Source organism: Equus quagga, chromosome 10 (assembly GCF_021613505.1).
Source record: "Equus quagga isolate Etosha38 chromosome 10, UCLA_HA_Equagga_1.0, whole genome shotgun sequence".
Taxonomy (NCBI): Eukaryota; Metazoa; Chordata; class Mammalia; order Perissodactyla; family Equidae; genus Equus; species Equus quagga.
In genome coordinates, this window is record NC_060276.1 from 86,904,402 (window position 1) to 86,919,065 (window position 14,664).

Consider the following 14,664-nt stretch of genomic DNA (forward strand, 5'->3'; position numbering starts at 1 on the left):
AGTATTTTCGGCTTTGCAGGCCATACAGCCTCTGTCACAACCACTCAGCTCTGCCATTATAGTGTGAAAGCAGCCACAGTCCATAAACAAATGTGTGACTGTGTTTCAGTAAAACATTGTTTATGGACAATGACATTTGAATTTCGTATAATTTTTACATATCACAAAATATTATTCTTTTGATTTTTTCAACCATTTAAAAATGTAAAAACCATTCTTACCTCAAGGCCATACAAAAACAATTGGCCAGCCATATTTGGCCCACAGGCTGTAGTTTGCCTACTCCTGGTTTAGAGGCTTCAGAGTTTTAAGTGTTTTTCAAAATGTTATTTGGCAATTAATGTGGTTTTAATTTGAGAGGTTTGGTTGAGTTCAGTAACCATAGATTGCTCACACGGCTGAATATAATTGCAAAAGATGGACTTTCAAAAGTAGTCCTAAGATACACGAGGAAGCATCTGCCCCTGAGTCATGTGTCTAGACTGTGGGCACTGCCCATGGCTACTTTTTGCTTCTGCAGAGAGTGCAGGGCCTGGAGAGAGAAGTTGGGGGAAAAGTGATGGGAAAATGTTGCAGATGCTTGCATAGGATGCGGGCTAAACATTGAAGTCCTGTGTGAGGGAAATAATGGGTCAGGAGAACCTGTGGAGAAGAATGATAAAGGGAACATGTAGTAATGTAGTAAGATCAGGGGAAGGAGAAGAAAAAGGCAGCATACCGAATTTGATAAAATTTAATAAGGTCAGATGCTGTTGTAGAACATTTTGAAGTAGAGAGAACCACAGTTTCGCTGTAACTGTAAAAATGGTGAAAATATGTTATTAAGAGTTGTGTAGAATGTCTAAAAGACTGCCTTTGCCACGACATGCTGTCCTTTGTCTTTCAAGAAATAATCCTTTATTTTTAAGGACTTTAGTGTTTTATTTTTAAGTTTTAGATCGATGCTACTCAAAATGTGGCACCCAGATTTGTTAGAAATGCTAATTCTTGTGCTGCATCCCAGACCCACTGAGGCAGAAGCTCTGGGGCTGGGGCCGCTACTGTGTCTTAACCAGCCTTCCAGGGGGTTCTGATGCCCACCAGAGTTTGAGAACCACTCATTTCGATACTTAAGAGAGACACCAACTTGTACTCCATCCTCCCTTATACATAGCAGTGTTTACAGTGAGGTTCCAGGGCAGGACTTTGGATGGATACTTTTCACTAACTGCTGTTTTTAAGGGCAGGCACCCAAAGGAGGAAGGCAGGAAAAATGTCCCTATTGTAAAAGGAGAGGGAATTTTTCTTATAAGTAAACAAGATGAAACATGATCCAGGGTGTTGCTTCTGGAACCCAAGGGAAACCAGTTCCTCGTGGGTAGTTCCTTAGTCTCTCTTTCTGTCTACACCATGTCAGCTTGCCCACAGAGCACTGACTGTAGACAGCGTTCTACGTTCTTGTCATGCTGTCATGGCTGGAGGATGGTGGTACAGGCACGAATGTCTCTAGTTTCATTTCTTTCTGTCCACTGCTCGTTGTGTGCCAGGAATACACTTTCCTCAAGCTCCTCCCACACAGTGACCTTGTTTCCATAGAAACTGGCACATTCAGCTGGAGACTTATACATGAGTTTGAATAACCCAAGGTTTTAAAACTGTGAGAACCTAAGGAGGATGATCTTCACAAAGCAAACAAAGAACAGTCTCCTTAATGCAAATAAACTGTGAATTGAGACGTGCAATTGTACGTGACATATATTGATTACATATATTGCTATTAAAAATGTACTGGGTGCTAATTATTGTATGAGGTTAATGCTGATCTACTATGAGTCATTGGAGGAAATAGTTTCAAATTAAAGCACATGAGGTTTTTGACAGAATGAAGACCTTTATTGTCTGGGTAAAAATTGACTGTGGTGGCCTCCTGGACAGATTGTCTAGTCTGACTTGGGAGAAGCAGAATAATATCTTTCTCACTGCACCAGGCTGAATTAGTTACTTTGTTCTCTGTGTGCCCACAAAACTCTGCTGATCAAACCTCTAATACTGCTACTACTAATAATAAAAAGCAATTTGTGGTTACAGTATGCTAACTACTTTACAGTACTTGATCTCATTTAATCCTCAAAACTACCTCATAAAATAGATATTATTGTACCCATTCTTTACATGAGGAAATTGAGGCTCAGAGAGGCTAAACAATTTGCCAAAGCTCACACAGCTAATTTTTAGTTGAACTGGGATTTGAACCCAGGAAAGCCAGACTTCTGGAGTTCACCTTTCTTGCCACAGAACCTGTACTTATCACAGTGAGTGGCAATTACTTGTTGATGTAATTGTGATCTCCCCCTAGACCAAATGATCCTTGAGGGCAGAGACTGGCTTTTGTGCTTCCCTCAGAGTTAGAACAGTGCTGGCTACATACTTGGGGCTCAGTAAATATTTTGTCCAATAAGAGAAGGAAAGGATGAGTAAGTGAGTAAATAGAATAAACATTCACCCTTCCAGTTCTTAATGATGGATAGAAGAGACAGATGACTTTCCACCTGGAAGGCTATTATCCCCGACTTGTGCTTTTCATAACCATATAGCATCCAAAAATTCGTGGTTTAATCTTAAACTCTGTTTCAGATATTGTCCATCTGCTGTCTCCATCAGTCATTTTTCCCTCTTTCAATTTTTTTCCCCATCAATAAAAATAAGCCTTCTTGTGTCTTCTAACTATAAGACTCTATAGCTCCAGTTATTTTTAAGGCTTTCAGTAAGCCTGTAGCCCTGTGTGAGCCTTTCATTTTCTTAGTCAACAAATATTTACTGAGGACCTGCTATGGGCCAAGCACTGATCTAGGTGCTTGGGATACATCAGTGAACAAAACAGACACCTATCCTCATAGAACTTACATTCTAGCTGGGGAGGCAGACAATAAACCATAAAGATAAGACATAAGTACATTCTGTAGTATATAGAAGGTGTTAAATACTATGGCGAAAATAAAGAAGGTAGTAAGTTGCTATGAAAAGAATAAAGGGGAACTGGGAGTGTGGGGCTGAGGCGCACCCCCAGTTTCAATTTTAAATAGTGTGATCTGGATAGACCTTACTGTGGAGAGGAACTATGTTCTAGGCACAAAGAACAGTTGGTGTAAAGGCCCTGAGCAGGGAGCTGACTTGGGATATGCAAGGAACAGCCAGAAGGCTGACATGGATAGAAGAGATGAGTAAAGGGTAGAGTAGACAGATTAAGAGAGGTAATGGGGGGATCAGATGGCATGGGGCCTTGCAGACCATTATAAGGATTCTTTTGACTTTGAGTGATAAGGGGAGCCATTGGGAGATTCAAGCAGAGGAATGACTTGATCTGACTTACATATTAAAAGAATCACTCCAAATGACTGTAGAAGGGCAACACTGGAAGTAAAGACCAGTTAAGAGGCTACTGCAGTAGTCCAAGAGAAGAGATATGATGGCTCAGATCTGTGTGAGTGCCATGGAAGTGATGAGAAATAGTGAATTCTGGAAATATTTTGAAGGTCGAGCCAATAGGCTTTCCTGACAGATTGGATATGAGGTGTGTAAGAAGACAAGAGTTAAGAATAACTCCCAAGATTTCGGCCTGAGCAACTAGAAAGATGGAGTTGCCATCTACTGAGATGGGAAAGACTCTAGGTAGGGTAGATTTGGGACAACAACAGAAGTTAAGTTTTGAAACAAGTTAAGTTTGAGATGTCTATTAGATATCGAGTGGAGATATTGAGTAGGCAGTTGGATATACGAGTGTGGGATTTGGGAGAGAGGTGTGAGCTAGAGATAGAAATATGGAAGTCATCAGCATGTAGATGGTATTTAAAGCTTTTGAGACTAGATGAGATCACCAAGGGAGTGAATATACACAGAGAAGTGGATGACCAAGTTGTTCCTTGTAATCCCTGGGACATCCCAAATTAAGAGGTTGAGGAAAAGAGGAGGAACCAGCAAAGGAGACTGAAAAGGAGCAAACAAGGAGATAGGAGCAAAACCAAGAGAATGCAGCATCCTGGAAGCCAAGTGAAGCAAGAGTGTCATGGAAGAAGGAGTGATCATTTGTACCAGTTGCTGCCGATTGGTCAAGTGAGACACAAAAATGAACAATTGGAATTGGCATTGTGGAGATCATTGTTGACCTTGACAAGAGCAGTTTAGATAGAGCAAACCTAATGGAAGTGGATTTAAGAGAGAATGGGAGAATTCAAGACAGTGATTATAGATAACTCTGGGCTGTGTGTAGAAAAAGTTAAGACTTGGCTGCTGGACCTAGGAACTTAGCATTTGTTTTGGAACAATGGGAATAAACACATTTAAAGAAATAGCCAAGAATATAAGTCTATATGGTGCTAAATTGCATGCCGTAGATTATGGTAGGTGCAGGAAGCACGAGTAGGTGGTCAGCTGGGAGGGCAGCCATGGTCAAGGAGAGCTCTACTGATTGGGGCCCAGATGGATGGACAGGACTCTGGACAGGCACAGGAAAGGATAAGGGTGTGCCCTAGGGGAGGGGATGACACCAAGTGAAGACCTGGAAGCAGAAATGAGCACAGGGTGGGGCAGTAAAGGAAGTGGCTTGTTGTGACTTGAATAGAAGAGTGTATTATAGGTGGTCATTACAAATAGCTGTATGTGTGTGTGTTGAACCTATTAATGGCCCAGAAAGCCAGATTGAGCAGTATAGGTGGTACAATAAGAAGCAGGGAAAATGCTAAAGTTTTTTGAGTGCTGGGAGTATTGTGATAAAAAGTGTTTAGAGAAGTTTGATAATTAGCTTATTAGTCAAGGAAATATCTGAAGATCCTTGCAGTGTTTTTTAAAGTGTGCTCTGGGGACCACTTCATCAGAATCTCCTGGGGAGCTTATTAAAAATGCAGGTTTCTGGGGATGCAAGCTAACTACTGAATCCATATCTCTGGGAGTAGGACTCCGGATTCTGCGTATTTAACAAGCTCCCCAGATGACTTTTATACACAATAAAGTTTGTGAACCGCTGATATAAAGATTTTGTTTGAGTAGATTATATTCTGGATTGATGAGATCTCCAGAACACTAGAATTAGGTGGAAAAATGGCATATTAAATGTGAAAAAGCCACACTTAACATACACACTTATAAATTTATGTAAGTTCTAAGAAGCTAAATTTACAGTAGCATTCATTTGGCCTGACTTTAGACTTCATTCAGTGGTTTCAGTGATATTTCAGGCATCTGTAAAAGTTATGGGTCTTTCATGCAAAGGGGTTACCAAATTTGTTTGTTACTTACAAATGCAATCATGTACCAGAAAAGATGGTTGACAACGTATAGCTGCCTGTCCTGCTGTATGAGGTCTGTCTGAAGACTGGGAAACTAGGAACAAAGCAAACAGGGCTTTGGAGATCTGGCTGTTTTGTCCAGGCTGCCCTGGGGCTAGCCTTCCAAATTGCTACTTCCATCTCACACAGGTCTCAAGCTGGGAATCTTGGCGCCATGTTTTATTTTAGCCCTGCTTCTTTGGACAATTGAAGAAAGGGGCAGAGAAAAGTACTTTCTGCCTCTGCAAATCAGAAATGTGTATTTTTGTTTTTGTTTCTTTTAAATCACTGTGACCACAAGGAAAGAATGAATTTCAGCATAGGAGAATCTGCAGGTGAGGACCTCCCTGCTTAGAGTTGTGACAGGAAAGTGACAAAGTACGTGGTTTATTTTCCTCTGTGCCTCCTTGGGATAATGATTTTGATTATCAAAGACCTCCCCAAGGGTTTAGTATTTGGTATAAAGTTCACTTTTCACTAGCTGGTATCTGCAGAAATGCTTCTGCCAACAGACCATAACTTAATTTCTTCAGTGACCAGGCAATCACCTTTGGGAACTTTCGATTCTAGAATTTGATCCCGTCTTCGGTCTACTCGACTGTTCTATTCATGCATAGAATTCTAAGTGCAAGTTCCAATCTATATGGATCTTACAACAACTTTCTAGAAACATTTATTAAGTACTTATAAAAAGTGTTCTACTAGACAATGGTTAATAAGACACAGTCCTTGTCCTTGGAAAACAGACTTGTAATGGCTACTTATGATATGGGTGATAAGTAATAATATTTAAGATAGCATTTAATATAGCGTTTGAAATGGAAAAGGTAATTTTTACCTTAAAGAGAGTTGGAGGGATCCTGGGGAACTGGGGGAGTGACTTAGGAGGGAGAGGATGTGGGGCTGAAAGAAAGAAATGGGCATGAGCAAGTGGGAGGTGAAATGGGGAGGCGGCCCCAGGCACCAGCAGGGCACACCCCCTGGAGTGCTCGGCGAGGAGGGCTGGGTCCTGTGCTTCTTGCAGCCTTGATTGTTGTGATTGTTGGCCAGCCTTGTGAGTAGAGAACAACCATTTAATGCAGCTGGTTTGAGCAGTGTGTTTATGACATTTGTTTTGGGTACGTTTTCCCAATGTGCTATCCTGGACATCTAAGGAGTGAGAGATATTTTAACAAACTGAGAAAATTTCTCTGCGTATAGATTTAGAACCTTAATAAGAAGTGGTTGTACTTTTTCAACTTCAGAGTTTATGCTACTATCTTAAACCCATAGCATAGTTGGCGAGGGGTGGTGAAGTGGGTGAAGGGGGTAAAAAAGGTACAAATTTCTAGTTATAAAATAAATAAGGTCATAAGGATGTAATGTATAGCATGGTAACTGTAGTTAATAATACCGTATTACATATCTGGAAGTTGCTAACAGAATAGATCTTAAAAGTTCTCATCACAAGAAAAAAATTTTTTTTCTTTTTTTTTGAGTAAGATTAGCCCTGAGCTAACTGCTGCCAATCCTCCTCTTTTTGCTGAGGAAGACTGGCCCTGAGCTAACATCCATGCCCATCTTCCTCCTCTTTACATGTGGGACGCCTACCACAGCATGGCTTGCCAAGCAGTGCCATGTCCACACCTGGGATCCGAACAGGCGAACCCCAGGCTGCCGAGAAGCAGAGCGTGTGAACTTAACCGCTGTGCCACCGGGCCGGCCCCAAGAAAAAAAATTTTTGTGACTGTGTATGGTGACAGATGTTAACTAGATTTATTGTGATGATTATTTTGCAATATACAAATATTGAAGCCTTATCTTGTATACCTGAAGCTAATATAATGTTATATGTCAATTATAACTCAAAAAACCCCCCAAAACCATAGCACGTCTTTTGTAGGTTTTTTTTACATACACAATGTATGGAAGATTACTTGTATAATGCTGTAACCCTCATTTCTCTTCCATTTAGCTATGGCTACATAAGCAATACTCTCCGTTTTTTTGCGAAACTAATTACACATGATTGTGCCGACGTGGACAGGCTGTTTGTTATTTCATATTTTCTCAGTGATGACACACTTTCAGTGTTTGAACCTATAGAGAGGAATTCAGGTAAGAGACATACCTCTTGTAGCAATTTCCTCAGACCAATTAACTGTCTCTTCATTTTGAGAGTTAGGGAGTATGATCTGATTTTGTAGCCTAGATCTTCTAAGATAGTGGCTTTCATTTTTTTTTTAACCACTAAAGTTCATTTTACAAAGGTCTTTTAAATGGAAACCCAGACATAAAAAATAATAAAAGAGGAACAGTTTTGGTTGGTTCAGGACTGGGGGACTAGGGACACCTCCTTTTGGCCACTGTCCCCCCTTCCTCTGTGGCCTCTGAGGTACCTCTGTAGGATTCAAGGGCTTCAAGATCATGGTTTGGCTACCACCAATTCCACTCAGCCAGCAAGACAAGAGGAAATCTGGATTCTTGATAGTACCACTTAGAAAAGTTTTACTTAACTATAAGACAGGAATCCCAGATTAACAAATTCTGCCTCCCTGAAAAAATTTTAAAACCCTGATTTGTACCGTTTGCCAGTTTCCATGGTGTAAATACCCCAACCATGGCCAATTTCAAGCAACCAACAGTTTAACAACTGGCTTGCAAAAGCCGTGAAAGTTTATCAGCTCTTCTGAGCTTGTATGAACCACTCAGCACCCCAATGAATAATGAATGAATGTATAGCTAAGTCAAGTTCCACAGCGATTTGAATAATGGACCAAATCTTAAATATGAAATCGAATAGGGATGAATATGCAGTCGTGCTCTTAAAGGTCAAAAAGCCAAGTCTGTCTGTCTAGAATGGAGAAGATGTGGCCAAATTGCAGCATGCATAAAACAGAAATGTTGATGGTAGTCAACTATGAGCTTACTAGTAGTAATAGCAGCCATGATTGAGTACCTACTGTTATCCTTATAAAAACTTTATGCGGTTAAATTTTGTGTTAGTTGAGGTCCTCCAAGAGGCAAACCTGAAGTTGAGAGATTAAATGTGCAAGAAACTTCTTAGGGGAAATGCTGGTGAGAGAAAATGTGGAAGGATCCAGAAGAGTCTGGGAAAGCCGTCAGACTGCAGTGCATGTCTGATTCCTGCGAAGGACAGAGGAAAGGAAGAAAGGGGGAGGTCTTAAACCGCAGTGAAGTTCTAAAGAATGTTTTGGCAAGGCTGACTGGGAGTCCTAGAGCCAAAGTCACTAGTCGGAGGAGCCCCCCGTGTTGCAGGAATGGGCCGGCCTTAGTATCCCTGCTTTAGTTAGTCATTTGTTGGCAGCACCCTGTGGGAGGCATGACCTTGGCACAAACCTGGGGATAAATTTCAGAACATAGCAGCTGGGGCCTTCCATCAGCTTTGTTCCCCACGGTAGGTGATCTGAGAGTTACATTTTCATAGCCCCACAAATTTTACTCCCATTTTACCGATATTTCAGAGAGGTTCAGAGAGATTAAATAACTCCCAAAGATCATCCAGCAAGCAAGTGACAGAGCCAGGATGGACTCCAGCTCTATTTGGCTCCAAAGCCTAGTCTTTTCACCACCTATGGTTTCTGAATATGGTAGGAGGAGTGTGATGAAGCTGACCCCGAAAGTTCATCTGGTCTCAAGTTGTATTCATAGGTCTTCAGACTTCAGTTCAGTATCAGAAGATACTGGAGTCCCATTTTCAACCCTGCTCACTGCTTTCCAAGAGGTCAAAAACCAAATAATGCTCAGAAGAGAGCAGATGAAATGGTGGTAATCCTGGAAAGTAAGAAATATGAGGCATTGCAAAAAGAAGCAAAGATATTTTACCTGTAGAAAAAAAGAGATAAAGGGACTCCCATAGTTATCTTCAAACAGTTAAGTAAGCTCCTTTCCAGAAGTGGGGCATCTTACACGTCAGCTTAAGTGTAAGACATCATCTGGGACAAACAGGTAGAAATAAGCTCAAGTGAAGAATTTTCTACCTGGTACTGTTCAAACATGCTCTAAAGATGAATATCTTCCTGATGTCCCAGTTCCTAGAATGCTGCTGAGCATATGGCAGGTACTTGGCTAAGTGTTAATTTAAGTGTTTGGATTGGGAAGGGAGTAGAGAGAGGAAAGAAAAGGCTGGAATGCCATACCACTTGTTTCTTTACACTCTCACCTAGAAAGTCTCATTTCTTCACCTATTGCCTCATTCGTCCCTTAAGCCTGAGAGTAATAGGCAATATGAGTTCACAGCTAAGTTGTTTGTGTTTGAGCATATAGTAACTCCAAAGGCAAGCTGTCTAGTTCTTTTAAGAATAAAGCCTACTCATCAACTTTTCTCTTTTTCTATAGGGCTTACTGGTGGGATGTTCTTGAAAAGAATTCGTGTTAAGAGGCCTGGACAAGAAGTCTTTAAAAGTGAACTGTCGGAATATATCAAGGCTGAGGAGCTGTATGTTGGAGCCAGAGTGAACGTGAATGGCTACCTATTTCTTTTGCTCAATGCTGATGAGTACACCTTAAACTACATGGAGAAGCATTCAGATAAGGTAAACTTATTTTGTATAATTCTCGACTTGCCCCTCAGCACTCTGCAATCTGTGTTTTTCTTTCTCTAGGCCTTTTCTTCTTCATCTTGCCACCCGTTTTACATTGTGCATTCACACATGGGCATGAATAATGGATCTGCGCAACTTGGCCACAGGCCCTGTCACAGAGGCCAGGTCCGGGTCTACTCTGTTTACATGCTGGGTCCTCCACTGCCCAGCATCACGGATGCCAGGCACAGGCAGGAGGCAGGCCCAGGGTTGAATCAAGTTTCCTGGGTTTTCTGCTGATACTGACAATGTTTCAGAAAGAAATTCAGCAACTATAGGAAAGGAAGAAAATCTGGCGCCACACACTGTGCTGTCCCAGTTAATCGGCACAGGCCTACAGAGGAGGCCAAGACCTGAACAAACAGAAACCCCAAGGAAATCTGATAGTTGCTGGGGCTGTAACTTCCCATAACAGGAGCCACCTGAGGCCTAAATAAGAAGGCCAGGACAAATTGACAACAGTGAGCTCAAAGAGTTTTTTCATTTGAAATAAGATGGCAGATGGGTACTGTTACTAAAAGCACTGTTTTGGCAGTGCTGTTCAGTGAAAATAACATATCGATAAAATCTTGATTTTAAGTGTGGACTAGTTTGGTGTGCAAACATGTGTATATTTGAGAATCATTATCCAATATTGAAAAATCTAGAAACAATTTTAAAAGTCCACTTGTAAGTCGTAATGTTTAGGCACCAATTATATATATACAGTACCAATTTTATCTCATATATAAAATGCTCAGGGGTACGTTGCTAACATCAGTCTCTCTGTGTATATCACATCATTCATGTCAGTTTGAGTCCCTGAGAGTCAGATGCCGAGACAGAATTAGACATGCAAGAGATGTATTGGGGGAAAACTCATATGAAGGATGAAGGGGGAGGGAGAAGGAGTAGGTGGGGAGCCTGAGATGTGGGTTTGCCTTCTGAGAAAGGAGAAGGAAGGAAGGAGAATGGGGTAGGAAGAGCCTTAGATGCAGTGCAGCTTTGAGAAAGTCTTGGCCAGGCTGATGGGGACCCCTAGAGCAAAGACTGCCCAGCAGAGAAGTCCCACATCAGGGAGGAATGGCCCAGCCCTGGTACCCTCTCTGTGCTCAGTCGTTGGATAGGAACAGTCAAGGGAGAGTGTGGCCTTGGTAGGAATGCTGCAGTGATCCTGAAGGTGCAGCAGCTGGGGGCTGTCTGCTAACAACGCTCTGCTCTGCAAAGTCTCTCTTGGGGAGAGGCCCAGGCGACATCATCTCTCCATTTGCAGTGTTAGGAATTCAGGTTGTCGTAAAACACTGAATTCAGGTGACAGGCTTACTGATAGGGCAGTTAGATTTCTGGAAACAGCAGGCTTGGCTTGGAAATCTGACTCTACACTTAATAGCTGAGGGGCCTTAGACATGTATCTTCCCTGAGCTTCTCTTTCCTCAAGTAACAAGAGTGCCTATTTTAGAGAGTTGCTATGAAGATTAGATGTGAGAATGTGTGTGAAGTGCTTAGCTCTGTGTGGCCCATAGCGAGCCAAGTCCGGATTCGATTTATAATAGCTATTGTAAATTAGGGTTTAATTTTCAAACACAGGGTAAGCCTATCCCTTAATATAAATATATACAGCATGAATATATATTTTTTAAGATATACAGGGCTTTTCTCCTTTCAGAAAGATGAAAGCAGGGTGGGACATTATCTGGTATCAGCATCCCAAGTGAAAACTGCATTATTTTAAAACTACCCTTAACAAGGACAGTCTAAGCAGAGAAAGATTAATACGCTCTTTAATATCAGTCTGAGGAGTCTTTTCAAAAGAGCTAATAGATCCTATCATGGAAATAGATTAAAGGAAATGCAAAAAGGAGGGGTGGGGGTGGAGGGGTTTCACAATAGGTGCCAAATCCCCTGGTGGAAGAGAGGGAACTTTATACTAAATTACCGTCAATGTTTTTATTTTCATATTTAGTCTTCTTATTTTTTAGCTCTTGGCTGTAATTGTTTACAACCTTATGCTTTACTGGATCGAATAAGGAGTATTCTTACAGAGTCAAAAACCGGATCACAGTGTGGGAGACAGGAACTGGGGGCTGCCTGAGAGTGAATGTAAGGGGATTGCAGTGGTGCAGACCTGTGACACCCAACCTTATCTGCTCAGTGCATTGCCTGGTGGCCAGCAGTTCCAGGGCCCCACTCTAAAGATCTGGAGAAAATGGGGGTGTACTTATCCGGTTTTGAATCCCCATTCTCTTCATTAGGGTCTCCCAACATATTGGGCCAATGTCCAAGGGTGAAGGGAGGAGGCTGAGGTGGAAGCAGGGGTTGTTTTCTTATTCCCGTGGCCTGCTGTCCCTTAAGCTCATTTCTCTCAGATCTGGGGCTATGCTAATGTCACTCATTGTCCTAAAGCCTTAAATGAAGAGATACAGATCTATTCCTGTCTACTCTGTGTTGATCTCTATGAAAAGACATGCCCAGCTAACTTCAGGCTCACAGTGTGAAGTCTCTTTGCTGGCCATCAGAAAGATTGGGCTCCCTATGTCTCAGGCATATTTAAATATCTTTCCTTTCTTTTCCCTCTTCCAGTTTCCTATGAGCAGCATTGAACCTGCCTTACAAAAGCTGAAAAAACAAGAATCAAAAGCCAAAGAGCTCAGGAACGTATTTATAGCTGCTGACGATGAGCAAAGAAAGATGGTGGATTATAATACATTCAGGTAAGTCAGATTCTGCCAGCAATAATCTGTTTTCCCTTCAACATCCTCCAAAGAGCAAAAAGAACAATTTCTTCCTTAGTGCTTCTTAATTTACTATATACTTTTTATTAGGAATTGGCATTTCTTTGCATTTGTATTACTTTGTGGTCATGTTTTGCCCATATGCATTTGTATATAAAAGAAGTTTATAGGCGAGAACAGAGACAAAAGCATAAAAAGTCAGTTGGTCACATTGTCTTGTGAATCATGGTGTCGAAGGATCGGGGAATGCTGGGAAGGGTGCATCTGAGTGAGAAAGGCAGAAAAAATGCAGCTAAGAGCACCCCTCCAAAATCTGGGGAACAGAGGAGGGGCATTTCCCTAGGAATGCCATCCAGGTGGAAAAGAGAATGGAAACTGTACTGATTATCAGAGAAGAGATGATATGCATGCATCTGTGTGTATGTAGACTCACACACATCTGTGTAATTTGAAAGACAAAAAAACATAGAAATCGAGGGAAAAATATATGACAGTAGTTAGAAATATTATAAGAAATCATGAACAATGAAGATTTTCTCTAAGGTAAAGCTGAATTCTGGGACTGTCCAGTGGCTGAGCTAGGCACATTTCCAAACAGCAAAATCAAATTCAGGGTCTAGTACAATTGTGAGACTTCTTAGCCTGAAAACAAAGTGAATGAGGAGTGTTCAGGAGAATGTAAATTAAATCATGGATGGAGGACAAAGGGGACTTTCTCTTTAGGCTGAGAATTCTGGCTCCTGAAAACAGTAGTGGTTGAAAGCTATATGGGAAACTCAGCTTGACACAGTCAAGATGTGGGCTGAGAAATGAGGAAGTAAGCCCAGGAGAGGGTGGCAGGGAGGTCTTTCCAACTTTGTGTCTGAAGTCGCTTATTGCGTCAACACCTGGTGACCTGAGCCCACCATTAGGCCTAAAGTGTCCCCAAATCTCACTTATTGTTTTAACAAAGCTCTTTTGTGTCTCCAAAATGTTTTGAGAGAAGCAGTCAGAGGACATATTTTCATTGTTTGGAATTCCCAACCTTCTGGGATCAATAAGAATTTATAGTCCTTTGTTATTGTTCATAGTAATACGCATGTTCGTGGCCTTTTGGAAAATAAACAGAGTAAAGAGCAAAGACAATCGCTCAGGCTGTGGACTACTGGAGAGCAGTGGAGGAGAAAACAAATTTCCATCAGAAATGAGGGAGTGTTTTTTTATTATTATTATTATTTTGTGTCCTTTTACGAAAGCCTCCATTGTCCCAATACTCTAGCAAAGTCTATTGGAAACACTTAAGTGAGTTTATGGGGCTTTTTGGGAAGCACTTAGGCCAGGCAGGAGATCCAAGGAGGAAAAGTTGCTCTGCTGATGGAGGCCTGACCCGCATTGTGGGTGGAATAAAGGACCGCCAGCTACACTGTGTGATTGGAGGATGGCCTCAAGGCGCTGCTTGCTCCGAATGAACTGGTGGTTTCCAATCTTTAGGCCCTCTCCTGGCCAGAAAGCCCTTAAGATGAAAATCAGATAAGGTCATGCTTGGCTTGAAAAACCCATCGGTGGCTTGCCATTGTCCTTACAATAAGATCCAAACATTTTATGCAGCCAGCAGGGCCATGAGTGATGTGACTCTGTATTTCCAGTGTCATTACTTCTTTTTCTCCAACCCTGTCCTCTGTCCTCCCTGGCTGTCACTCAGTTTCTCAAACACATCGAGCTCTTTCCCACCTCCAAGCCTATGCACATGCAGTTCTCTCTTAGAATGTCCACACCTCCATCCTTTTCATGGCAAACTCTGGGACTTACCTTAAATGTCATTTTCTCAGAGGGGCTTTCTGTCTAACTATCTTGCCTAAAGTAGATCACTCACTGTTACTCTTAGCCCTTATTTATATTTTTCACAGCACTTAGCACAACTTGCAATACTTTATTTAGATATCTGGACTTGGTGTGTGTGTGCTTGTGTGTGTCTTCTCCTATTAGAATGTGAACTTCCTGAGGGGCAGGGACCTCGATGGCCCTGTTCACAGCCCTATCCCCAGCACCTAGCACTTGGCTCAGTACAGATCATAGTTCCTGAATGGAATA

At 41.7% G+C, this 14,664-nt stretch overlaps 1 protein-coding gene across 4 annotated transcripts in view; it reads left to right on the forward strand.

The window, feature by feature from the left end:
* EFHC2 (EF-hand domain containing 2) overlaps positions 1 to 14,664 on the forward strand; it is a 179,716-nt gene that overhangs the window by 85,484 nt on the left and 79,568 nt on the right. For all 4 annotated transcript variants that reach the window (XM_046672652.1, XM_046672650.1, XM_046672651.1 and 1 more), the window contains 3 exons: positions 7,255 to 7,397; positions 9,639 to 9,835; positions 12,443 to 12,573. In XM_046672652.1, coding sequence (XP_046528608.1) covers positions 7,255 to 7,397; positions 9,639 to 9,835; positions 12,443 to 12,573 — 471 coding nt within the window. The remainder of the gene's footprint in view (positions 1 to 7,254; positions 7,398 to 9,638; positions 9,836 to 12,442; positions 12,574 to 14,664) is intronic.